Source organism: Aulonocara sp. 'chitande type north' Nkhata Bay, linkage group LG11, assembly GCF_057382095.1.
Source record: "Aulonocara sp. 'chitande type north' Nkhata Bay isolate Kocher_YH1m ecotype deep benthic linkage group LG11, A_spYH_male_GT1.1, whole genome shotgun sequence".
In the NCBI taxonomy this organism is placed as follows: Eukaryota; Metazoa; Chordata; class Actinopteri; order Cichliformes; family Cichlidae; genus Aulonocara; species Aulonocara sp. 'chitande type north' Nkhata Bay.
In genome coordinates, this window is record NC_141354.1 from 11987712 (window position 1) to 12013501 (window position 25790).

The window sequence follows — 25790 nt, forward strand, 5'->3', positions numbered from 1 at the left end:
ACATTACATACAGGTTAAGGTTAGTGCATGACATTCACAGCCTCTTTCCAATGTATGTCACTCACTGCTGTATTGCAAAGGCTTTACCCAAATTCTTCATGTAGACTACAGATGGCACTGTTGCCTCAGTGTGGCTAGACCTAAAGACCTGTATCTCATAATGATAATAATGACTTCAAACACACTGATTGACAACCTTTATTCAGCTTTTATAAGTTCATAAATGACCTTCTGAAGTACTGAAATATTTACATGGGTGCATGGGAGCATTAAACATAACACCCCCCCCCAAAAAAAAACAAAAAAAAACACACACACAGAGCTTCAAATCAAATTACTCCAATTGTGCAACTACAAGAGTTCAATTTAGCCTCAGTGCTTTTCCTGTAAAAAAGAATTCATGTCCGCATTTTCTCAAATGTCCCTTGGTTTTTACCGATTCCATCAGATTGGTGAGAAAAATCAAATGCAGACACGTTCATCCACTGACCAAGGTCAGAGAGTATTAAAAACTTGAGAAAATGGCTTTCCACACTCCCATCTCTGGGCTAGTTACTCTCTCAGCTTAAACGCTGTCCAAAAAAAGACCATAAACTCGACACTCAAGTTTTCCATCCGCCGAAGAGTGAAATTATGAGACAATTGCCTTGACTTAATAAACAAAAGAAATGGAAGTAACAGCTGACCCCGCACGGGTGAGCAACAACTTGAGGTGCACATTTGGATGGGATTCACATTCAACCATCACAGAACTGAGTGAACTGAGTGAACTGAGTGAACGGCAGAAGTAACAAAACTTACCAGAACTAAGATGTTTTTTCTTCCCTTCCTCTTATGAATGCACTCTCTTTATGAACAGTTTGTTTTTTGTTTTTAACAAGATGCCACATGTTAATGACAGAGTTAATCGCAAGTGTATTAAAGCTGTTTCAAATGCTGTTCAGAGGGGTAACTGAGAAGCAGTGGAATATGTCATACCTCTGATCCTGCTGCTGCCTTAATGACAGATGCCCTTCTTAAATCGTCCAGGACAATTATTGCAGGTGCAAATTTGCCAACAAACAGAAATCCAAAAACAACCTACGTATCCTGCTCTTAAACTGACACAGATGGGTAGAAAATTTATACTCAACTTCTATGAAAACACGTTAAAAGATTTAACAAAAATCAAATAAAATAGGGGGGGGAACAGTTGGTTTATTAAATTAGTTTTTTTTTTTTCATTTACAGATAGAATGGAAACAGACAGTAGCAGACATCAGTGCAGACATGTGGGATCTCTTAAAAATAACATTTACTGTACAGCTTGTTTTTCTCCTGGTTACAGTCATATCATTAATGCAAATGTAGTAATTAGTGATATTAGCTGAACTTAAAAGAACCTAGAAATGGGAGGGTTAGTACAGTCCAGGAGACACTTTGTATGTTTGTTAGTCATTTTGAAATATGTGGATTTAACTCCCAGGCAGGTGGCAAAATCAATGTGTTTGAGCATAACAAATGTCCTCTTACAGAACCGAACCTGATTAAAAAATAATAATTTCTACAACCACTCTGGTCACATTGCAAGGCTACTTGAGCTGCCATGTTGCTCCAAGGACCGATGTACACAAGGGCGTCTAGGACATTGTGATCTGCATCGACTCCAGCATCTCCTCCACCGTCTTCATGGAGCATTTGTTCTCCTTGGTCCCACGACCAGCCAACTGCAAGTCAGAGAACAAAGGTGAGTGGCAGAGACAGAGTAAGGGCGGAGAGAAGGGGGAAAAAGAGGACATCAACTCATTAGATCTCTCTGCCAACTAACGTAATGGAGAGCCAAACACACTTAAACACAGCTTCACAGAATCAGAGATAACCTCATCCACCCAGTAGCATGCTTCAACAACTAACCAAAAACATCCTTTTCCCCATTTAGAATGGAGAAGCATAGAAGCAGAAATAATCAGAGACGCAACAGTGGTCATTAAATAGAATTGGTAAATGGGTCATGCAAAGTAAAATAATACCTCCAATCAGGATTTTTCCTCAACTGTTGCGTAAGTGCCATTTTCATTTTGAGTGCGCTCCGAGACAGGATGCCCACATTAGTCCTCTTCCATGGCCTCTAGTATAGAAGTATGTAACACCCTACTCTAATTTCTGCACTGTGTCCACAGGGTTTTGCAGGAAGTGCTGCAAATTATAATCCGCAGACATGTATCAGATTACTCATGCAAACACACAGAAGCACACACTTTTTCTACCCAATTTAACTTTGCCATGGATAAGGCACCCCCTCAAAAAATACCACTACGGAAGGCGACTTCCTTAACCATCGGCAAGGAACCAGGGGCCCAAAATGAGTCAGTTCAATTAACTTTACCTATACAGGCATAGATTTAATTTTGTCTGTAACCATGTCTAAAGAAAGACATATATGGCAAATGATATCAGCTGATAAAAGTTATGTGCCCTGCTCATTTTCACTTAATTGTAGTTACTGTATGTTATGACAATTCTGTATAGTAAACTACAACATATATGCAGTGAATAAATCCAGAGTAAACAGTTCTAAGGCTCTATATTCATGTAGTCAGCAGGTTGAGGTCATGCAAAATGTAAAAGCATAATAATAGAGTCAAAATCAGATTAACAAAATGCTAATAATCAGCCAATCAAATTTGGCATGTTAGCATGCCAACACATGCTGAAGAACTGCAGTTCCTGAAGGGCCCACTTAACGCCATCCCTAAAAGTGAGTCTTGTTTCCAGTAATGAAATTAACATGTTTAGAGGTGGTCTCAGTCTCATAACAATTATAAGATGGTTAATTTCATATTTTCATAGCTAATCCATTGGGTAATAGCACAAAGCCACTTTTACTGACAGTTGAGCTGACACATGCAGCTGTAATCAGTCTGAGCAGTTTAAAAACAAAGTTAGAGAGGTAAGCCTGAGATGGTGTGGATATGTACAGAGGAGGAACAAAGAACAGTGAATATGGTGCTGCCATGCAGGAGGAAAAAAGGAAGACCACAGAGGAGGTTCATGGATGTAGTGAAGAAAGGCATGAAGAGGGCTGGTGTGACCAAAAAAAAATGATGCTTGGGATGTTTGAGGAATAACACCGCTAAGCAGATTATTTAAAATTCTACATATACCATAAAGCACTGATTTATTGCTGTGACATATTTAGTCACTCAACGTTTGGTCCTTCTCAAGCCTTTACAAACAGGAAATAAATGTAGGCTTAACCTAGTCCATACTGTATTTCCATGGTAAAAGCTTTTTCCTTCTCCTTTTGCCAAACTCCAACTTAGAGAGGGCAGTTGGCTAAGGTGTACAATTGGGTGTGTAATTTCCAAGGGTGACTCATTCTTCTAGATTTAGGGTGTGTGTGTGTGTGTGTGTGTGTGTGTGTGTGTGTTTGTGTGGTGGGGTAGCTATAATGATCTGCGCATTTCATTGCTTTGCTGTCTAATGCGCCATTACTCTGAGCCCAGTAGTCAATTATCTCCTCGGCCTGAGGTGAGACCACCACATTAACTCCTGCTCTGCTCTACAAGTAGGAGCAGACTAGACAGCTCCACATCTATTTAGAGCATCTGATAATGGAGTCATGACGCAGTGTGAGCCTCTGTCCGTGACAGAAGAGCTAATCAGAGAATTTGTTTAGAGAGTTAGGAAAAGAGGCCAGGCTATGTAGTACTACTTTCACCCCTGATGGAACAACAACCCACACATCTCCAGGTCTCCTGCACATCCAACTTCACCACAGTAATTACTTTTTTTTCTTTTCTCTTTTGAAATGCAACCCTGTCAGTCATGACCCCTCACCAATGTCTGCTCCCTCGTACACTCACCTGCCCACAGTTTCCTCACACAAAGGTATGACAATCACCAGGTACCGGAGCCTAATAAAAGTGGACGACTGACAAGGGCGACGCTTTAAAGGAGCAATCAATCAGCCAGCACAAGCGCACAGCAGCCAGCAGCTGTCTGATGGAGGGCATCTCAAGAGTCATTTTACCCGAGGTGAGATCGAAGAACTAAAAGAGGCAACCTCACACCTTGTCATTTAACTCATCTCACACAACAAAGGGAAGAAGGGGGAAAAAAAGAAGCACACGTGACACATGGTGGCAGCCAGGTATGCATACCCGTAATGTGGTCGCACGCTCACAGCTGAATTGAAATCCACACAACTCCACTAAGCAACTAAACAAATACTAGGAGGTTGCAGAGCAGGGCAGAAGCAGAGGGCTGCGATGAATCTCACATCATGCTCCCTGGAGGATAAAGGTGTGACTGACTGAGGTGTTTCATTATCGTCAGCACAGGGTCAAAATCACACATAATCTAGCTTTTACACACTTGTCCAATGGCCTTTAAGAGTAGCTACTACTTTAGCCTGCTATTACAACTTGGCCCAGAGTATTTTCATCTTAGCCATTATTTTTTCAAGCACATTAAATCCCTGGGAAAAAATATAAATTGTTGCAGAACTGGTCAATTCAGAAAAAAAATACACCAAAGATTTTTTTCTTCCTATAAAACTAATGAGAATAAAAACTTTATACAGTTAGGCACTATGAAAGTGTATCATGTATCAATCAATTTCTTTCATTAGTTATATTACAGATGTGTTTTCTGTCTCTGATTAAAGCCTTTAACACACTCCCTGTTATGCTACTGTGTAACAACATTTAAAAACTTTCTGGTAAAGCCCAATAAGATGCTATTTTTCTTAGGAATGAGAAGTTCCAAGAATATACAGTTTCACTATTTTAACCAAAAAAACCATCAGGGCTGTTTTCTTATTTTAAGTCTTAGATATATGAAAAAAATGCTATCAGTGTGGGATATTCATCTTTTCCCCTGCTAAGATCAAAGCTTTTCTAAGACAGGATAAGGTCAGTAGGCACAAAAATCAAAGTGAAAAGTAGTATGCACTTGACTTCAGTGAAGACATTCTGCATTGACTAAGCCAGCTCAACATTTTTTAAATTTATCAAGACATTCTGCAAATATAAAAGTGCTAATCTAAACCAAATAAGCTGTACCACTTCAACGACAGCTCTGCTATTTTTATTTTATTTCTATTCTTTTTTCACTCAAATCAAAGGAGCAAGTGACAGCTTAGAGCCGTTTTGTGACACTTCTGCAAAAACATGCACACTTTTTCCAACAGAACTGTCAGACTGAGGGCTCAACATGTGAAACGTGCCTATAAGGCAAGTAGAGTCAAATGTGGTGAGACAAGGTCTTTAGAGGCTCAGCAGGAAGCCTCACTCAGCTTCTGTAGGACCCACAGAAGCTGAGTGAGGAACCACTTATTACATTACAATCGTTTGGTGCCCAAATAAGCAACACATCTGGCAAGTATGGCAAATAATCTTTATGCTTTCGTACTTTGGTTGCCAGGACGACACTGTAAACCATTTTAGTGATACCATCTGACAAACTCCTTACTTTTGCCCCTTCCTTGCTAAAGCAGCAAATACATGCATGCATGTCCACATCCATCCTTTATTAACCTTATTTATGGCTTCCTTTTTATCTTTCTCTCTCTCCCAAATTTTGCTCTCTACAGTAATAGGGCAAAGCAAATACTTAATGGAAGACCGCCTCACAGGGAAGACTGAATCTGTTTGTAAAATATTAAAACAGCAGCTAGTTAAACACTGGAACTGAAGAAATCAGACAACATACGTAAACGGTTTTTGGAACTGCTATGAACCTCCTACATTTTTCCTCAAATCCAGCTACGGGTCACTATATCCCACTTTGAGAAAGACTGAAGTAGACTACTCTCATGCTATAGTTTAGTGTTGTCCTCTGAGAATCAGCTTGTGGCTCTGCAAGAAGCTCATCTGTGAAGCCAGTTTGCAAGATAAAGTCTTAGCAGACGCTGTGGCCTTAAGTCAACACATTAACAGTAAATGTACCCAGACACAGTAAAAGACGTCAGGGCTGTTATTACAGCCATGCAAGTCAAAGGCATCCTACAGGACTGCTGTGCATTTAAGGGTCAATACTGGGTAGGGAATACTTTTCACATTCTATGCAAATAAGGGGGATTTTAGGATCTCTGAATATTGTGTGCAAGTACTCCATGAAAGCTGCAACATAGCAGAAAATTCTGATCGGTGGTTTTCAGTGTCTGGTAGAGTGAAGATTGATGTGGGGGAAAAATGTTTTTCAGCAGGAAAGAGACACCAAAGAAAGAAAAATTAAAAGCTAGGTGCACTCACATCACATTAGATTAAAGTCTATTTGTAACTCACCTTATAGGCTCTATTTATTTGAGTGGCAGCCCAAGCAGCATACTTCATGTTGTCCTTCTTCACCTTGGCACTAACTTTAGGACTGGCAGCGATGTGACTTGCAGACTAGAAGGAAAAAAACAAGATGGAAGGAAGATGCAAAGGAGAGAACAGGGGAAGGGGTGTTCTTATATCAAAACTTGGTGAAACAGCAATAAAAGCGTAATGGAGATGAATGTGCAACCACTCTTACCATCTACCACTCCACTAGTCATTGTGGCAGAATGAAGAGAAAAAACAGACCTTGGCCTGATGACACAGGGGAAATCATTTACGGAGAGGAAAAAGTGAGCATTTTAATGCTTCATACGTAAATTGTCACTTAACAGGGCCTAATTTCTCCAACACCATTGATTCCCGCCGATGAAAGGACCTTGTATGTTTTGAAAAAAGCCTGACGTGAAATGAAAGGAGCGCCATGTGAATCACGGTCTCTGCCTGCCCCGACAGCTCCCCTCCGAACCACAAATCCCATGTCTTTCCCATGTTCCTGCCATCATCTCCACGCAGCAAACCCCAGAGGGCTTACCCTGCCTGCACTTCAAAGCCCAACCTACCAGTGTGCTGAAACTTTAGCTACGCACCAATCAACCTGGCCCTATTTTTTTTTCTGTAAAATGGTTTGGCTTCTGTATTTTTTTAGTAAGCTTTTTTTTTATTTCTATTTTTTTTAGCTCAAGAGAAACCTCAATTTAGATGATGTCAACACAGACAGGCTATCCCTGAATAACTGTGTGCACAACTGTGGAGGGGAATCCCCAAGTGAGTGGTGTAAGTTACCAGTCCACAACCAGTCTGTGGTCAGTGCTACCAGGTCTTGTGCCACACTGACTCAGATGGTGTAAGATGGTGAAAGTTTTCCCTTATGTTGAACTTGCACCTGTCACTGTTTGGACCATCGAGGCTAGCTAACAATGTGCAAAACACATTAAGACAGTTCTTTAACTACTACAAGAATAAATAACCACCTGAAGTATCCTTTAAAGACCCAAGGGTCTTTGGACGATATATTAAAAAAAAAAATAATAATAATCATGAAAAAAGAAACCTGCTCTCTCGCCAGTCAGACTTGAGAATTAGCAGGACTAAATGTCTTGGATCTGACCTTCACTGCTCCTCTTCTAGACCTGTGATGTTTCAGAGGGTGTGGGTTGCTGTGAGGTGTTTGGACTAAATGAAGAATCCCAGTCCAGAAAACAGGAAAATACCAGGGCTCGCTGCGTAAAGAGCTGCTTCCACTTTCTGCCTATTGCTCCCTGCATTGCTTTGTTTGTGTTTTTATGTCAGATCTCCCTTACGTATGATGCACTGGCACTAGCACACAATATCCTGTTTAAACAAATATGTAGATGAATGGGCTATCTGGCCAATATTCCAATTAAACTAGAACCTGATTGTATAATTTGCCAGTGCAGTCACAAAATACTGGCAACAGCTGTGCTGCTCTCTTCCTTATGCTTTTCTCCTTTTTAGCCCATAACTACTTTATTTATTCAAGTCATAAACATGAAAAAGTCTCACCAAGGGGGTATTATTACTAAAATAAAGGGCTCCAGAGGGGCAGGCTTTTCCAGTGCTGGAGTTCACCGTCTGAGTCAGCAGCGAGCTGACCCGTCTGAGAGCTCTCCCCAAAAACATACACACACACACACATACAGATAGAGAAAGTACAGTCTTGACACACTGTGGCCAGCCTCAACCTTGAAAAACCACAGCGTTACAAAAAAAGGCTCAACCACTGTTGTATTTCTTTCCCACTTTCTCTTCATTCAAAGCAGCACTCACCATGTACAGACCAAACAATGCCCTCATGTTTCGGTTATTCAGCCTCAGCGCCTGGGCAAAATACTTCCTGGACAGCTCCAGGTTTTCCAGCCCCCCCTGAGTGTACTTCACCTGTGTGAGGAGGCATTAAACACAAGCAACAAGCTGTGTTAAAGGGCAGCTCAAGCAATGACAACATGACATCTGAATAAACAACATATGACCAGCTCTGTATTTGGTGACAGACATCCAGGTGGTTACCTACCTCAGCGTACTGCTCACAGTACAAGTGATTGTGAGGATTGATCATCATCAGCTCCTCCAGGCAAAATGCAGCTTTTCCATAGCTGTGGAAGCGACAAAGAAAACAGTAAGCTTGATACAGCTGTGGATGTGTCATCCTTAAGGTTGTTCAACTGTGAAGCACAACGGGTACGCTCAGTAAATTCACAGGTCTGAGATGAGACTGCACAGGGTACACGTCATTTCACAGGTGACAGACTTATAATATATAAAGGCCCACCAGATGAGAGGTTTATTCAGACGCTTACAATAAAGGGTATTTGGTCTAGACAGCTTGCTAAGGTAAAAGCCTATCTAGTGTGGTGATTCTTTCTCCACTGGGGACACTGTGTCCATCTGTGTGTTTTTCCTGTCTTTAATGTGTAGTTAACTACCTTCCTGAGGTCAGCACTACAGTAAGAGCTGGCACACTGTGCCTATACTCAGATGAGATCACTTCTCAGCAGCAGACTGCTGAGCTGTTGACCTCACACTAATCTGCTGCCACTCCACTTCTAATACACAGTTTCCCCCCCCCTCACAGGACCAGGCCAAGACAAGCTAAGATACAGTATATCATTGGACACAAAGCCATAAAACGTCTGCACACCTAACCAAATGCAAGCTAGCACATAGGCACATAGCCGAGACAGAGAGCAGACCTATCAACAGAAAATGGGCAAAGTTTTGTAGTCAAGCCTTAATATCTTAAGGAATTCTGTATTTTTATTTGCCTTTCAAGATTTTACATATAACTTAAACTTTATCAAAGAATAAGCTGAAAAACAAAAATCTTGCTTGTGTGAACAGGCTTTTACCCTGTTAAAGACTTCTCAAATTTCTCACTTCATAAAAAAAAAGCAAAATGCAAAGACGCATTTTGCTTTTTTTATTGCTTTTGTGAGAAATGAAATGATCCGACTGATGCTTGAAATAACATGAAAAACTTATCAGTATACCTGAAGTCTGCCATGGTAACTAGCTGAAAAATTAAGAGCATAGGAGCTAAAGAAAGGTGGGGACACAGAAAGGAGAAGAAAAAAAACAACAGTGGAAAGGGGCTGAGTAGAAAGGGAGATCAGAGGGCTTGGGAGGTTGGGGGCTGCTTACAATTACTACTTCCTCTCTATAAAGACTTTCAGATGTGCTCGTGCAATAGCTGTGGCCTACACCAGTGCCTGCTCCATCAGTCTTGTACTGGAGCCAAATTTGTACCTCTTCTACTCTTCAACGAAAGCTTCTAACCCAATGTGCTCTTTATGGCAGCTTCTAAGCTCCCTCTACACCACAGTGCTTGAGCGAGGGTAGTGTCACCATCATGTGTGAGACTCTGTATTTATTTCTTTTGGAGGTTAGTAAAACCATCAGCAGTGGCGTACCCCCCATTTTAATACCACATTCTGACTATGCATTGGACAAAATTGGATTCAAAGTATGCTTGAAAAAATTATTACTATTTATCCTGCAATTTTGGATGACCAGTCCAATTTGGTTGAACAGGCTCATAACTTGGGTCAGAATGAGAGCCAGCAGCAGATTCCAACAGTGGCTATGAGCAATACTTGCAACAGACAAAATAATCTCCTGTCTAAACATCAGCGGCATACGGATTGTTTTAACAGTGTCAGCTCAGAGGCTATTAATTACATTCTTAATCTGTTAATGCTGTCTACTACAACCCTAACAGCAGCAAGGCAGAGACAGACTGCTTTGTTTATTTTAAGCTTCCAGGGTGTTGTGCAGTGAGAGGAGGAGAGTTTATTTCTCTTGCTTTGCTTCTCCATCAACTTCTGTTTTCTCTAGTGGCAGGGGGGCGGCTAAAGTGCCACCACCTTCTCCTGGGAATTTCACAGCAAGTGTCCTCTCCCTCTGCCTCCTGATCTATCCCTGTGGAAAAGAGTGGTGATAATGCCTCACTATCCGGAAGAGGAGGAGGAGGGGAAACAGGGAGTTTGTAACCCAAAATAAAGAAGACAAAGAAAAGAAATTGACACGCCTGTAGATAGAGGGCTGTGGGAGTGAATGGTGTGATATTAGAAGTGTTGGGATAAGCTTGGAGATAATCCGCTCACCCTAGGATTTCCTCTGGCTACTACAGCAATAAAGCCTCCCAGACAAAGCATGAAATATCCAATAAGTAGCCTTCTCACCGTGCTACACATTCCTGCTGCTGCTGCCTTCCTACCAGAGCAACAACAGTCAAGTCCCTCTCTCTCTCTCTCTCTCACACACACACACACACACACACACACACGCATATATATATATATATATTTTAAAAAAAATGTTGTTAAACTACAGACACCGCTTGACTAACTTCTGAGCCCCAGACAATTAAGGAAGGATGAACAGTGACACAAACAAAATTATTTTTGTCTTACAGTGCTCTTGTCTGTCTGGCAGTTCTCCCTGGCAACTGAGATATCAGGCTGGGGAGTCTTTCTGCTCTCATATGTAGGAGTGGGTGGGGGCTTAAGCCTGAAATCCTATTAAACCAGTCTTATATGGCAAACTCAGCCAGGGTTCTATTCAGACCCCTGGCTGAGTTTGGCATCTCAACGCCTTCCATTGTGGCCATCCAACGGCCCTTTGGAGATCAAGCCATCAGAATGATGTGAAGTCCTGACACAAGCAACCTAAACATGAAGCAGCTGTACCAAGTCACTTTTTGTCTGATAACCTTGACACGACAACTCACACTTAAACAACAATTAAATACCAAATTTTTGCTACACAAGATGTCTAGATCAATCCATGTGCATTTGTTAATAAACTATGATGAACATGGTGATGCTGTTCCCTGTGTTAACTGTTACAAAATCACATATTGGAGAATCCTTTATCTAAAAGAAAAGGGTTTGTTTATGCTCCAACTGTATAAAACAATGCATCAGTTTGATCATAATGACCATAGCAAATGTTTGACTTGAATAGTGTTTGGATTTGGGTATTGTAACTGCAAAGGTGGGTCCCAATATAACCACAAAGAATGCAAGCTTTTTAAAGCTGTACATAGAACAGGCAGATGAAAAAGTATATATACAAGGAAATTTGGCTCTGCTTTCAGGGAAGTGAATACTACAATAGTTTTGGTTAAAATATAAAAATGCATTTACTCATGTTCGTTGATGTAGAGCTCTGACAGCTCATGCCATGCTTCCTGGTCTCCAACAAACCTGTAAACAAATACTGACATTAAATTCTCTTCCTCCAGAGGAGTAAAACAATAAATGAAACTAACATATTAAAGAAAAAAAATATTAGGATTAAGCAACCACTGTGTATTATAATAACAATGACAGTCTTGCAGCTGACAGCATTTGTTGGCATTTTATGCTCAAATCATGCCAGCACTCTTGAAAGCAGGTTCGTTTTTAATTAAAATAAAAATCTGGGGAGATGAAGAGAAGGGGTGGCTGATCCCCCCCTTGTAACAAACACTCACTGCTCCAAATACTCATTGAGCTCCCGGATGGCTTCAGTGCTCTTCCCCTGGGCCTTCAGTATGGAGATCTTGCGCTTCCTTGCTGCCTATAGAGCAGAGTGTAAACAGGATTAGGAACTCAGCTTCTCAAGTGGTTGAGAGGGTAAAGAGCATGAGGGAGTGTAAGAGTTGTGAGTCTAAGTGTTTCACTTTTCAGTTTACCACAAGCTTTCTTAAAGTTCCATTATGACAATGAATCATTTTCTATAAGAAAAAACTGCACTTTCTTTCCAAAGTAACAGCCACAGAGTCAAAAAGACAAGACTCTGTCAAGTTAACTTTGTTAAGTTTATTCATATTATTACTGCGGGACTTTAATCATAATTGGAGATAGTTAGCGACCATGTCCAACGGGATACGGACACACATTATGAGTCAATGTTTGGAAGTTGGAATGAGCTCAGTGGCTGAGATAAAGTGGTGAGTCATCCCCTAACCAAGTGGGGAAAATGGCACACTCCTCCAAACCCCAACGCCTGTCTTCCTGCCGGCACAGCACGCATCTAGCGCTGCACCAGCCTGACTTACATCAGCTGAAAATTGCTTTCCGCTTCATTTTGATGTTGAATTGACCTTAAGGTGGATTAGATTCTCATCAATCTGAATTAGAAAGTATTGCCCTGACTTTTCCAAATGTTAGACTCCCCCCAGACCACCTCCTTCTTCTCTTTTGATAGTAAGTGAAAACCTTAACAGGGGCTGCTGCTCCATTAGGAGTGCACTGCCCTGCCACAGCTTATTTTATTTATGGACTGGCACTTGATTGAGTGGGGCTTCCTCTCATAACCAAAGCCATTGAGGGCTGTGTATGAGTCATGTCTAGGGGCTGTAAATCTGGGTCTCCTCTGACAATGCCATCGTAAGAAATCCACTTATCCATCAAGCTGGGACAAAGACCTGCTGACACACAGCAGCTTTAACCGAAAAAAATAAATAAAAGGAGCGCTGTGCAACAAGACATCATCGTCATAAAGGAAAGAATATTTTAACATAAGCAGAAGGCAGGCAAGTTGAGAGAAAATTAACATTTCATGAATTTATCAACCAGCAGTGAACCGTGAATGGCTAATTATTTCCTTTTAATACCTTCTTCTTTAATAAGCCTGGATGATCTGGACTGCGCATCTTTGAGCTGCAACTTATTGTTCAAGAAGCTAACATGACAGATGAAGAATAGTGTCCTGAAATTCTTCAAAGGAGAGAGATGTGCTCACTACATCTGGTCAGCACTTTCCCAATAAAATCTGAGAAGAGATAAGAAGGCTGGGCCTCTTCTCTCGAGTTGGAGTGACACGCTTTGTATCCATACAGCAACATTGTGCATCACAATTCTATTGCCTACCTGTATTCAGACTATTAAAACAAAGAGGGCGCCAATTTAATCTGCAGTCTATCATGAAATTAGAATTTATACTCACTTCAAATTAAAGACACAAATAAGATCTTTCCTCAACACACACCCACTTCTCTCTGTCCCCCCCCCCCCCTTTTTTTTTTCTTTTTTTCTTTTCTTGGATAAAGAACATCTTTGGGCTCAAAACAACATATGGAACTTGTTGCTCTGAAATGTCATAGCACTTTATTAAACATAAAGTAACTCCAACCTACTCCTCCCTGTTCTTTTCTAGCTACTGATCCAGAAAAAAAACAAAAACCTGGCATTTGACTATCTGATCCCTCTGTCGTTATGACTTTTTTTTTTTTAATTAATGCTCTGAGGACACTCAAAAAGTACAGACTAGCATATTTGTGTCAACACTGCACCATGAGTTGACCTACAGCATTCGTTCCCTATGATGAGACATGAACACACAACACAGGTGGCACACTTGACATGTGTGAAACAGGTTAAAAATGTATTTTATGCATTTATTTATTTATTTTTTCCCCACAGGTATGTTTGCACCCATACACAGCAGATTGTTTAAGTTACTATCGAATCGTTTTTTAAAGTCTGAAAGTCAAACGCTTCCAAGAGTTTTCAGAGTATACTTCACATTTATGTGGTCAATAAACATTGACGTGAGGCTTTAAACTTCACATTGCTTTTCCCGCACAAATAAACTCTTGTCTAGCAATGAATCTCTAATTGCATATGATTGTGGGTCAACCTCAGAAGTCGTCTGTGTGACCTCAGCGGCTTATTTAAGAAATACTAGCTTTTTATATTGAACAATTAGGGTGAAATGAGAGCGTTGGAATTTAATATTAACGTAATCACTAAGTCCACTCATTTTTAAACAAATCCTAAACTAGCACATCCTTTTTTGCAAATGCTGTTTGCACCACATAATCTAAAATACTCACAGGAAGAAATAAAAAGGTGGAAAAATCGCATTTATGCACGCAGACAAGAATTTTGCCAGCTCATTGCTGTAGGTATTGGAACATAGCAAGCAATGGAAGGGCTAAGAGTTTGAAACATTTTTTGGACAGCGCCATGGCAAAAAAAAAAAAACCTTGAGCAATTTTTGTTGATTCAACAATTTTGGTTAATGGGTACCACATCTATTCCACAGCCTGTAATTACAACAGCTCAGTTTCCAATCTGTGCTTCGCATGCTGGGATGCCTCGCAAGTCTTCCTTGTGGTCGCCAATTTTCCGCCATTTCTCAGGCCCATCCCCTGCCCGAATCCTAAGAGCATGTTGGAGAACATGTAGGGAGGAGGCAGCCCTCACAATAAGACAGGTGACCTAAGTGATGTCATTGAATCGTCGCTCCACCCTGCATCACTACACCCATTGAGGACAAGGATTTTGGGAAAAAGGTTTAAGGTTAACATCTCAGAGACAGAGGACATATTTGTCTGTTTTGTTCCACTCCCAGTCCCAGGTTTGAATGTCAGCCTACGCTTGAAAGGGTGGCAGTCTCTAGCACGCAGAGACCAGGAAACAGACCATTCCCTTTCCGAGTATGTCCCTGCAATCTACATTAGATCTGTGCCATGTCTGGGAGGTGTCCTGGGACTCACTGAAATTACAACTCACATTATCAGAACAGTGGATATATTTAAACAATTCACTACAGATCATTCTAATAACCAAACATAAGTTGGCTGAGTGCCAATCACTGTACGTGACAATGACAGCGTTGGAAGAAAATCACAGAATTTGCAACTTGAATCTCATTTTCGTTAGCGTGTCAGAATATTCACTGCAATCACCCGAGTCTTATTTCCTTGTTTGAAACGGACCGACAGAGTCATTCAGGAGAGCAGGCTATGACAAAAATGTCAATGACACTTTTGTGCTACCAAATATTGGTAGGCATCATGACTGAAAAATTTAATCACTGTTGGTAACCCATCTTTAAAATGTTTGCTCTGTGCTTTAGTTGCAGCCATGCTTGCAATTGCTGGATCCAGAGCAGGTCTGGTTCCGGATTGGTTCAATAACTGCACTCATTAAGCTCAGACACTAATCTAATAACCTCTCATTAAACTTTTTATCTTTCTTACTGCTCAATCAAGCAACAGCTGTGTATCTGTTTCATTGTTTTCAGAACAACCCATAGACAGTATAACACTACCATAACATCATCCATTGGTTTATAAAGTCCTGTTCTGAAGCCTTGTGATAAGTTTTTTTTTTTGCCATCTTGGTTGCAAAAGACCAGATGTATTGAAAAGGAGGAGGGATTGTCTAATGACCTGTGATTGACAACTCATTAGCCAGTAAACATGCAGCTTCATACCACAGATAATCCTTCAATTGAAACATAGTATGACCAAGATTTACTCAGCAATAAAATGTTTACAGATGTCACGTGACAAAAAAAAACCCCCAAACAAAATAAAACAAAAAACATTTTTCCCAAAGACTTGACTTGGACTTGAATTCTCTTTCCCCAACCACAGCTATCACCATATGGTGGCATTCAGATAGAATGCAGGATTTTAGGCACTTCACTATATCCATATTTTACATTATGTATGGCAAAACTATTATCAATCCAACAATAAACCTTATATGACTCCTGCTGAGTGTCTTATTTTCAGGGTAGTTTTCGGGTTTTAAAATAAATTGTCACTACCTCTTGAAAAAGTTGCATTTTTTTATTTTTATTTCTAACAACCAACAAATCATCACAGTGAGAGGAAAAACTGAATTTCAAGTTCTTGTTATTTCTAGCCTTAATGAAAGCTAAAACATTTTGAATTTGACGTTTGATCTGATGCTTAATTTGTATTCGTTAAAATACCATTGAACTAGTAGCTGTTATGACACACAGTCACGGTCAGTCACTGAACACTGAAAGACAACACACTGCTCCATAATCAATCATGCTAGCTAGTGTTTCTGATATGCATGATGTCATCTGGTAGGAAGGAGGTGCCAGCTAACAATTTCCAGGAAAAGAATGTTAAACCAATTGCAACAGAAGTATAATTTCTCTTTTGTTTTGTCATGTTTACAGCTCTACACAGCTGACTGGTGTAAAAAGTTCTCAGCAGCTGGCAGAATCCACCATGTTTACCTTGGTAAGCCTTACAGTAGTTACAGAACTGTTATGCAAGATTTAAAGGAAGATGTAATGCTAAAGTTATTTTTTTCTGTAGCTTTTCTGTCAATGTTATGTAGTCTGAATCCAGCATAAGGGTGGATAAATAAAAATGTATATTTATAATTGTAATGTAAAACAAAATTATATTTATACTAACCAGCAAAAATGATTTACAATCTCAGTGTAAAACAGCGACAAATAATTATAAAGTGAGTGCGAGACAGACAGAGACTGATGGGAGGCAGCAGCTCTTGCAAGATAACGATAGGGAGGCTATTTCTCCATGACACACGGAGAACAAGCTTATTCCTGTTTAAAGCACAAAGCTGATGTTGTGAAATGAAATCCAAAGTACCTATGATGTGTCTCTAGCACACTGCCTGCTGAAAGAAAATATCTAATGCATCTAAAGGAATCCATATGGCACCATGGCACAGGACCTTTTGCACATCTTTTTTTTTTTTTTTTTTTTTGGGGGGGGGGGGGGGGGGGGGGGGGAGGCTACAGCCAAAATAAACAAGCTGCTTTCTTCTGAAAACCCTTTAAAAGATTTATTTTCTTGCTTGGCCACATGTCCTTATGGAAACAATTACCAGCAGGTACATTGTGTTTAAGGTATGTGGGTTTGGCAGAACACTGGCTAGACAAGTTTCTGCAAGTTATTTTACAGTGATGGATAGTAAATTGAAAAGAAAAGATGGCAAGGAGTGGGCTTCAGAGAATTACTTCAGACTTGTTTGTATTACCAGCTTAACATCCAGCAGCACTTTGCACCTGAAGCCAGTAGAGAGCAAAGGTGAAGGGAAGGGAGCTTATCCCTGTTCAGTTGGGGTGGAGGTCTAAAAGGCCCAGTAAATCATCATCTTCAAAGACCGGAGCTATATTTACGCTTTACTTCCACCAAACATGTCCGCCACTGACTAAGACTATGAATCACCCCCCCAGCCACCCAGCCCCCTCCCTTAAACACTTTTTAGTTGTGTGGGTGATAGGCTGATCAGCAGTGTGGTTGAGGCCAGAGGCCAACTGGAGTTTAACTTAGCTACTCCCTTGCTAACACCGAATTGCCTCGACAGATTTAAAGCCCTCCAAAAAGCTGAAACCACAAAGTGAAGCAAAGTAGAGCGCTAAGCAGGGGACTTTTCTTTTTTTCTTTCCTTACCGTATTGGTGGGGTCGTCTTGGAGAATGGCATCATAGTGCTTGTTGGCCTCATCGTACCTTCAGCATGGGAAAGTGGGGGGAAGAAAAAACATTTTATTAAAAATTAAACCAATCCCTATTCCCAGTCAAGTAAAATTAGATGGTTTGGGAAAAAAAGAGTTCAAAACAATTAAGTTTCTGTACACATTATGGCAGGTTTCTAGGATTACAATGAGGCTGTACAGAAATCAGTATTAATCTATAGAAAGAAAAACCTTCATTTAAGTTTAGGTTATTGGTCATACGGTGGCTTATATAATTTCACAATGGCTCATGACATCAATACAAATAAAACTCCCAGTTTTTCAGATTGTATTTTCATTTGATTGTGTAGAGTTGTTTTCACCTTTAAACAAAATTAAAATCTGTCTGTGTCTGCAACAGTCTTTTTCTCTCTGGGCCCACATATTACCACAAAACATGCATATGAACCTGATAGCCTGCTGCATCCCAAAGAGTGTGCTTCAGACTGTTGGACAGGGCCAACAAGAACAAATACATGAGCTATAAATAATGGATACATGGTTACAAATAAATAAAAATCTTGCAATCGGATGCATGTGCTCCTCACTTATGATGTGAAACCAGGCGCCAAAGAATGTTTTTTTGCTTGTAAGGAGTAATCTGCAGCACTGATGTTTTAGCAAACAACAGCATGGTTCCTTGATCACAAATGGTTAATCCCGCAACAGACAGAAGCACCTCTGGTTCCCATTAGCAATGAGCAGCCCTACTTCCAGCACTGATGCTTCCCTCACATTCACTTTATTACTCAGCCACACTTTGGGAGACTTCAGATGGCACCAGGCAACCACTCACAAGCCACTTTGATTTGCTTTATTTATTTAAGGACCAAGCATGTGTGTGTATGTGTGGGCAAGCATATGCATGTGTGGAGGGGAAGGCCCTTACTGTTTGAAGCTGCGTCATTGAAGTGTAGCTCTGTCTGCTGCCAATTAGATCCCAGTGTGGAGTTTATTTAATCTGACAGTGCTGAAGCAATCACTCTCAATTATCACATAAACTCTGACATAACCGATAAACCAGCAATGGTAATCGGGGTGGGGAATGTGAGTGAGGTAGTAAACAGATTGAATTACCCTGACTTCAGATCAGTACAAACTAAAATACCCCCTTGTTTATCTTCCTTCCTCAGACTCCTTGTTCTGATTGTGGTGGCATTTCAATATTTACATAGCCAAGACGCTCTTAAAGCACTGAGATCAAAACAGGGAAGGCAAAGAGAAAAAAAAAAAAAAGAGGCGAATAAGAAGTAACAAAATAAGGAAACAACAGCAGAATAGAAACCAGAGAGTGCTGAGAGACCCCCAGAATAACAGTGGGATCTAACCACTTCCTTCCCGGGAATCCTTACCTCAGTCTAAAGGGCCACAGGACTACCCAGCACTGAACCTTTCCCCACTCCATTCCCTTCTTTCTCCAAAAGGAATGCTGGGTGATCCAACATAAACACACATTACCCCACACACTGTACTTACATATACCCAGACCATTGTACCACTTAGGATCTGCTAACATTTTCTTGTCCCCAAGCCTCTCAAAGTACCATACATAACAGTAAGGCCGTGCTTTTTTCTGCCTGCCCTCTCTCCCAATGCTTACCTTTCCAAAGCTTCCAGCCTCATGCCCGTTAATCGCTTCACTCTGTGGCTATCTGGAAACTGCTTCCTCAGTTCCTGTAGACAGGTCTGCAAGGATGTGGGCAGAAGGGAGACCAATTATAGATGGCAGTATTTAAACTTTATGTTACGCTGACTCTCACGCAAATACCAAAGCTTCTTTGATACAAACGGTCTGTCTTGGGACTTAACTGAACAACCAACAATACAGACATTCTCCCATAAGGCAAACTTCACTGTCTTAAATGAACTGTTATTTCTCTGTTACACATTGGGACAGCCACATCACTATATTTAAAAAAAGAAAAATATATTTTTTAAAAGTGCAGATTCTCCTACTTCCACCTTTTCTTCCTCTTCTACACAAAGTTTGAATTTGTGAAAGAGAAGACAATAGTAACAATAGCATTCAGCATTATCATGAATGAGATGGAAAAGTCTGCAGTGTGACCTGGATCGTATCTGCTATCCATCAGCTTAAGTCTAGTCCTTCTGCTTTTTTTTTTCTGGCAGAAGTGCTGAGAGGATAGCCAACAGACAACTAATTCTAATGATTGAGTTCGAGCCTTCTCTGTACTCGGTGAGTCACTCATTTAGCCAAAGGGAGCTGTCACATCCATACTGATTGGAGATGAACTACTTGAATTACTGTCCCCCCCACCCCTTCTAGTTTTGCATGCCGATTTGACCATTTTCATATTTCTGAACCTAAACTCTGAATAATTACGTGACACTACGTGACAAATAAATCCTAAAGAGAAAAAAAAAGGTGGAACTTTGTTAGAGATGCCAAGTTCAGTGAACACTTGAAGCGTGCATCTCCATGTATTTGTTACATCCACTAACTCCAGTTCTTATTAAACTGTTTTTCCAAAGTACAGACAAAGTAAAGACCACTTGGCCAAATAAAAATCAGATTTTCACATTTGGCAGCGCAGGTGCTGCAAAGTAGTAATGGTTGTGAGAGAGTGAAGCTTTTGGGTGTGTGAGGAAGTGCGACGAAAACTTACCAGAGCCAAGTCATCCCGACTGCAGTCCAGGGCTGCAATCATCACCTGCTCATAAATAATCCATACTGGGCAGAAAACACACAGACAAAGAAGAAAGTGTTGACGCCCTTTCCATTCCACTGTCTGTCATAACATCTAAAACTTGATATATTAAACTATACACTTGACATAGAGACTTAAGAGTCTGTCCCCAACAACTGCATGGGATGTTTTTTCCCCACTTTCCACAATGAGAACCAAGAGTTTATTATTATTACTATTATTAAAAGAACTGTTCTGTTTCATTTAATACATCATGGAACATTTATTATTTTCCTTTTGACATACACTGACTATTACTTAAAAACATCCATGCTGTATTACTAACATCCATAAACACCCTTCTGAAAAATTTTACAGGCATACTATTGATTTGCTAGCAGTGAACTGGTCATAAAATGTATTCAATTTCAGTAGTTTTACTTTTACATTTAAGGAAGATTCTTAGAGCAGGAACACACATGTACATTCAAATTATAAAACTTTTTTATAACAACTGGATTCAACTGGTTTCAGTTAATTCAATTTCAGTCAATTTTCAGAGTGTCAAAAAATGTCACTGATTTAATGTGAGATTTTGAATTTAATTTTTGTAAGTAAGTAAGTGGGGAATGGATTATTACTTAAACAGCTTTTTTACTTTGAGCATAAAAAAGTACTTTGTACTAAATGTTACCTATGTTTATACTATACTGCATGGTTTATAACTATCACACAGACACACAACACTCCAGTGAGTAGAGTGACAACTTGGGGTTCAGTATCTAGCTCAAGGACACTTCAACATGTGGAATTGACATCTGGACGGGAACTGAACTATAGATTTCCAAGTAGTGAAAAAAGCTTATATGGGGGTCAAGTGGGAATTTTCTCAGATTTTACTATGTTAGATGGAATGATCCTAAAAATAACTTTGACTGTACAACAAATATAAATAAATATATTTATTTAAAACTATGTTTTTATTAGTCCTAACAATCATTTTAAATGCATATTAGATGCAGAAGCTTTGCAGATCACTTTGAAAGCATTTACACAACCATAAACACAGGTGGAACATCTTAATATGGTTTTGTGTGAATTCATTTTTGTGTGCCGGGTGGTCCTTAAGTTAGACTGTTTGAAAGTTACACTCAACCCCATAATTTGCTTTCCTCATTATGTTGAAATGGTGCCTATGGCTCAAGAGGTAGAGCAGGTCATCTACTAATCATAAGGTTAGTGATTCAATCCCTAGCCGCTCAAATCTGTATTCCAAAAGCATCCTCGGGTAGAATATTGAACTCCAATTTAACAGAGTGTGAATCTGTGTGAACGCTAGATAGAAAACACATAGGCATAGAAAAAGCATTTGTGAATGGGGAAATGAGACATAAAACATTTTGAGTGCTTAAGTAAAGTAGAAAAACACTACATAAGAACCAGTCTGTTTACAGTTTCCAAATAAATTCTACTTTAATAATACAATACAAAGTGTTAGTATGGATATAATTATCTCTTGAGGCATCAGGGAAAAAAAACAACAGTCACAATTTGGGCGGTTTAGTAAGGGTGCAGCTATATTCTGAAGAAAAAATCCTGCAAATATTACTAATATTCTTAAAAACAGTGCTGACGCATTGTGAAACTAAAGTAGTTAAACTAACAATTCTGTAGATTCCATGCTGAGATGTTTCGCTCAGGGTTGTATGACTGTTATAACACAGACTGTAGTTTTTGTGCCAAAGCAAGTTTGATCTGCTAAATGTGGTCGGGTTAACAACATATTGTGACTGTTTTCATTACAAATACAAAGATTGTACATATCAGTTTCTAAAGAAATAAGATATAAAATTATTTTGATAAGTGGGTGACATTTATATAACTATACCGCTAATTCTTAAACAATCCAAACATTGCAACACTTTTCAACACCAATAAAATTATTAATGGAAATTTACATAGGTGTTATAGGTGGTTATATGACAACACTTTCTGCATTTTCTTCCATGTTATATTTATTTGCTTGTGAAGCAAGTCATGCTAAGCCTCACCAACATAACACGCACTAACCCTTTAACATGTTTAACTCTGTGGTGAGCTTTAAAAATATGAAATGTTTATTGACAATTTTTCTTTAAGTCAACTGTGACATTACAACATTCTATAACACATAACAGAGTGCCTGCACAAGTCGACTAATGGAAATCAGCGCAACATGTTAAGCCAGCAGCTTTGATAAATAAACTAGACATGTTCAGCCAAATGAAATACACCCAGCCTCCACCCAAAAGGTTTTATGCCAAAACAAACAAATGCCCTTAGTTTTTCTTCACTTTAATGATTCCAACTCATGTTTTGATAATTGCCATCTCATTTCACAGCCAATTTAGGAGTTGGTTTCAATAAAAGCATAGCATGTCAAGTGTGCGTCCGATTCTTTTAAGGGGTTTGTAAATCATTATGATTTGAGGAAAAGGGAGAGTTTTACGAAGTAGTGCAGCAGGGCAGCTAAAACAATAAATAAAATCTGCAGGAATAACAATATGGTGTGCACTGTGAAAGGTAACTGAATACACTCCTTATTCTTTTTTTCTTTACACTATTAAACTGTGTAGGGCTGTATTCCTGCTCACTGTATTTCTGGAAAATAATCATGTTTTAGTGTTTTTCATGACAATCTACCAATTTAATTTCTGTATCGACGTTTACTCATCAAACTAAAGACATTAAAATATGAACTGGTTTCTGTTCACCCTTTTTCATTTTAAGCATTATCCCCTGTCCAGACTTGTATTCTCAGAACTGTCTTTGCTTATCTGCATGATCCACATCACAGTAAGCTCAAGATCATGTCCAGAAATTAAAAAGTCCACAACGTTTTGATTCTCTCTAAGAACAAGAAAATTATTACTGACAAATTTTACTGAGGGTTATTAAGTAGTTTTAGTCACTACAAAGTCTAAATCCTAAACTATTGCCTAAATACTGCAGTTTTGAAGGTCGCCACTAGTGAAAAGGAACAAACAACTCACTGTTTTATTACAAGTATAAAGTTTTTCCTGTTGTTTTGAATTTGTCATACAAAGACAAAATTTTCTCTGCTTTTATGTTTTGTTACCTGTTTTAATACTACCAAATAATATAATATAATCAGTATTCTTAAGTCTAACACTCCACCTAACCATACACACAAAAAACATGTCTATAATGACATAAGATGACAATCTTCAGATTTATTCAGCCTTGACACACTTACTGTCATCTCCCAGTTTAGATGCATGTTCACTGATGAGTTCTTCACCAACATCCACAATCTGTTCACTGTTTCTGTAGTTATCTTCTCGCCATTTCCGCAGCTTATCTCTCATCTCTTTGGACAGAGACAATGAAAAATAAGGACAACTGCAAAATGAGAAAATTAACAGATTGCAACACAATTCACTATTTCAAGACCTTCACTTCTGTAGCACTCTACCACACGATTGTCAAGTGTGAGCGGCATACAGCTTTTCTAAATCACACTTTATTACCTATAAATGCACTCAAACCTGTCCGGCATTTGAACCGGTGTGGCTGAAGAGATTTACGATATTAGGACCATTACACACACCAAACTTCATATACTATGCATGTATTTAGCTCAACAGATTTGACAGCATGACACGAAAATGTTCGAGCAACTAGGAGACGTTATGAATGCACACAAGTGCAGGCGGAGAAAAGGCAGCATCAACATTAGTACGGTACTGCGTTACTGTCGCCGTGTTCCAGCTCTTTTACAGGACCCGACACCTGCGTAGTCTGTGGTGGCTACCGTTAGCCGCTGCATTAGGCCAACCCGGGCTAAAATGATAACAAGCCCTGTGTCTTTTCTTCAAAGAGACAAACGTCGGTTTCCACTGCACACTCCCGGTGCTTTCACGCCATCATTACGCTGAAGCTAGGGACAATGAAGCGGTTACTGACTACTGCGAACATAAAACTGACTGGGTAGCACACTTTGCTAACTATGTTTAGCTAACCACTTTAAAGGGTAGCTTGAGAGCTCGTATATTAAGTCTGGAACAGCGACGACTCCACGTCATGTCAGTGCGCAAGATAACGCCAGAAGCTTTCAAAAAGTAAGAACACGTGCCTGTGTGACACTTGAAGAGTAGCTATTTTATATTTTATCTTACCTTCCCATCCTACATCGTACATTTCTGCTACCGACGCCATCTTTTCCTTTGTGATAACGTACGCCGTGCTTACGTCATGGACATGCCTGCTGCGATTATGCATTATTATTATTAAGTCCAAGTCTTTCATAACGCTTGAGATGTGCTATAATTCATCCAAACAGCTTACGTATTTTTTATTCATACAATAAAAAATCCTTAGTGTTTTTGTCTAGACTTAGCCTTAGCGTAAATTAGGTCCCTCTCTTGCATTGCAGTATTCAGCAATACATCCCAAAATAAATAGCAGGTACAGAAGGCATTTACAATCCAGATGATGTCGTTTTCGCGCTCCATTGCCGTTTTTATGTTTCCCTTTTAAGTATCGGGTAGGATAATCGGCATCTCGGTTTCCTCTGAAAATATGAAATGTGCTTTCCAAGCAAATCTACCGTTTTATTCTGATTTCCCTCAGGAGCCTCTGTGAATCTCATCCCCTCGCTGTGGATGCTTGCTCGCACACTTCTCTCTTACCACATTACACACTTGTTGATGTGGACTCAGCACAAACTTGCTTACAGAGACATTTCAGAGATTTGATGTCATATCCAGTGCTGCTCACTGACCATAGCCTAGTGCTATGCATACTTTGCCGATGCTCTAACGGTGAGAGGGCAACATGATTATTTGTCCATGACTTCTTCTTTTTTGTAGGACACTGATATGATTAAAAAAAAAAAAAAACAGTCTGGCTTCACCAGTATAGGGCAACAATGAAATGTCATCATGCCTGTCAGAGACACAATTAATAACATTGTATGTACAGTTTAAATTACACTCAGCTCTGACTATTTGTGCACTTGTAATTTTCAAGTCTGCATATGGCAGTCAGTTGATATGTGGTTGGGTTTTTGCTGGAGTACAGAATACCGAAACCGCCACAGTAAAACAGTCACTCACGCTCCTCTGGGGTGGAAGCCTTCCCCCGTCTGCCAAGGTGTCACTGAGGGCCAGGGCCCTAATGGTGACCTACAATAAACACCATGTGGCGGGCGTAACTCTTGGGACTTTCAGGACATGATGGTAAAAGCACTCTGTGAACAAGCCGTCCATAACTTTGAGATGCAGCTGGATGTGGTGATGGTAAAAAAAAAAAAAAAGCCTCTTGACATAAGGCGTCTGTTTAACTTGGAGCAGCTCTCCTGTACAGAAATGTCACAATACAGGAGATCAGTTGCAGCAAATTGTGCTACTTGACTGTGCTTACGTAGGTTTCCATGCTCTGTCCCACATAAGGCAAACGGGACAAGACTATATATATTTTCCTTTTCAGTCTCCGTGTATAAAGAAGAAGAAGAAGAAGAAAGAAATATTCCAGTAGAAACACTTCACAGGCATTATATTTTGATTTCTGACA

At 39.8% G+C, this 25790-nt stretch overlaps 1 protein-coding gene across 1 annotated transcript; it reads right to left on the reverse strand.

The window, feature by feature from the left end:
* Positions 1 to 184: 184 nt before the first annotated feature.
* emc2 (ER membrane protein complex subunit 2) lies at positions 185 to 24531 on the reverse strand. The gene is made up of 11 exons (XM_086310589.1): positions 24395 to 24531; positions 23473 to 23586; positions 20196 to 20260; positions 19169 to 19254; positions 17506 to 17563; positions 11800 to 11885; positions 11471 to 11530; positions 8338 to 8419; positions 8094 to 8204; positions 6270 to 6374; positions 185 to 1706 (listed from the first exon to the last, which is right to left on the reverse strand). Exons 1-11 carry the CDS (start codon positions 24522 to 24524, stop codon positions 1620 to 1622), a joined length of 984 nt encoding a protein of 327 aa, XP_086166715.1. The 5' UTR covers positions 24525 to 24531; the 3' UTR covers positions 185 to 1619.
* Positions 24532 to 25790: the final 1259 nt, after the last annotated feature.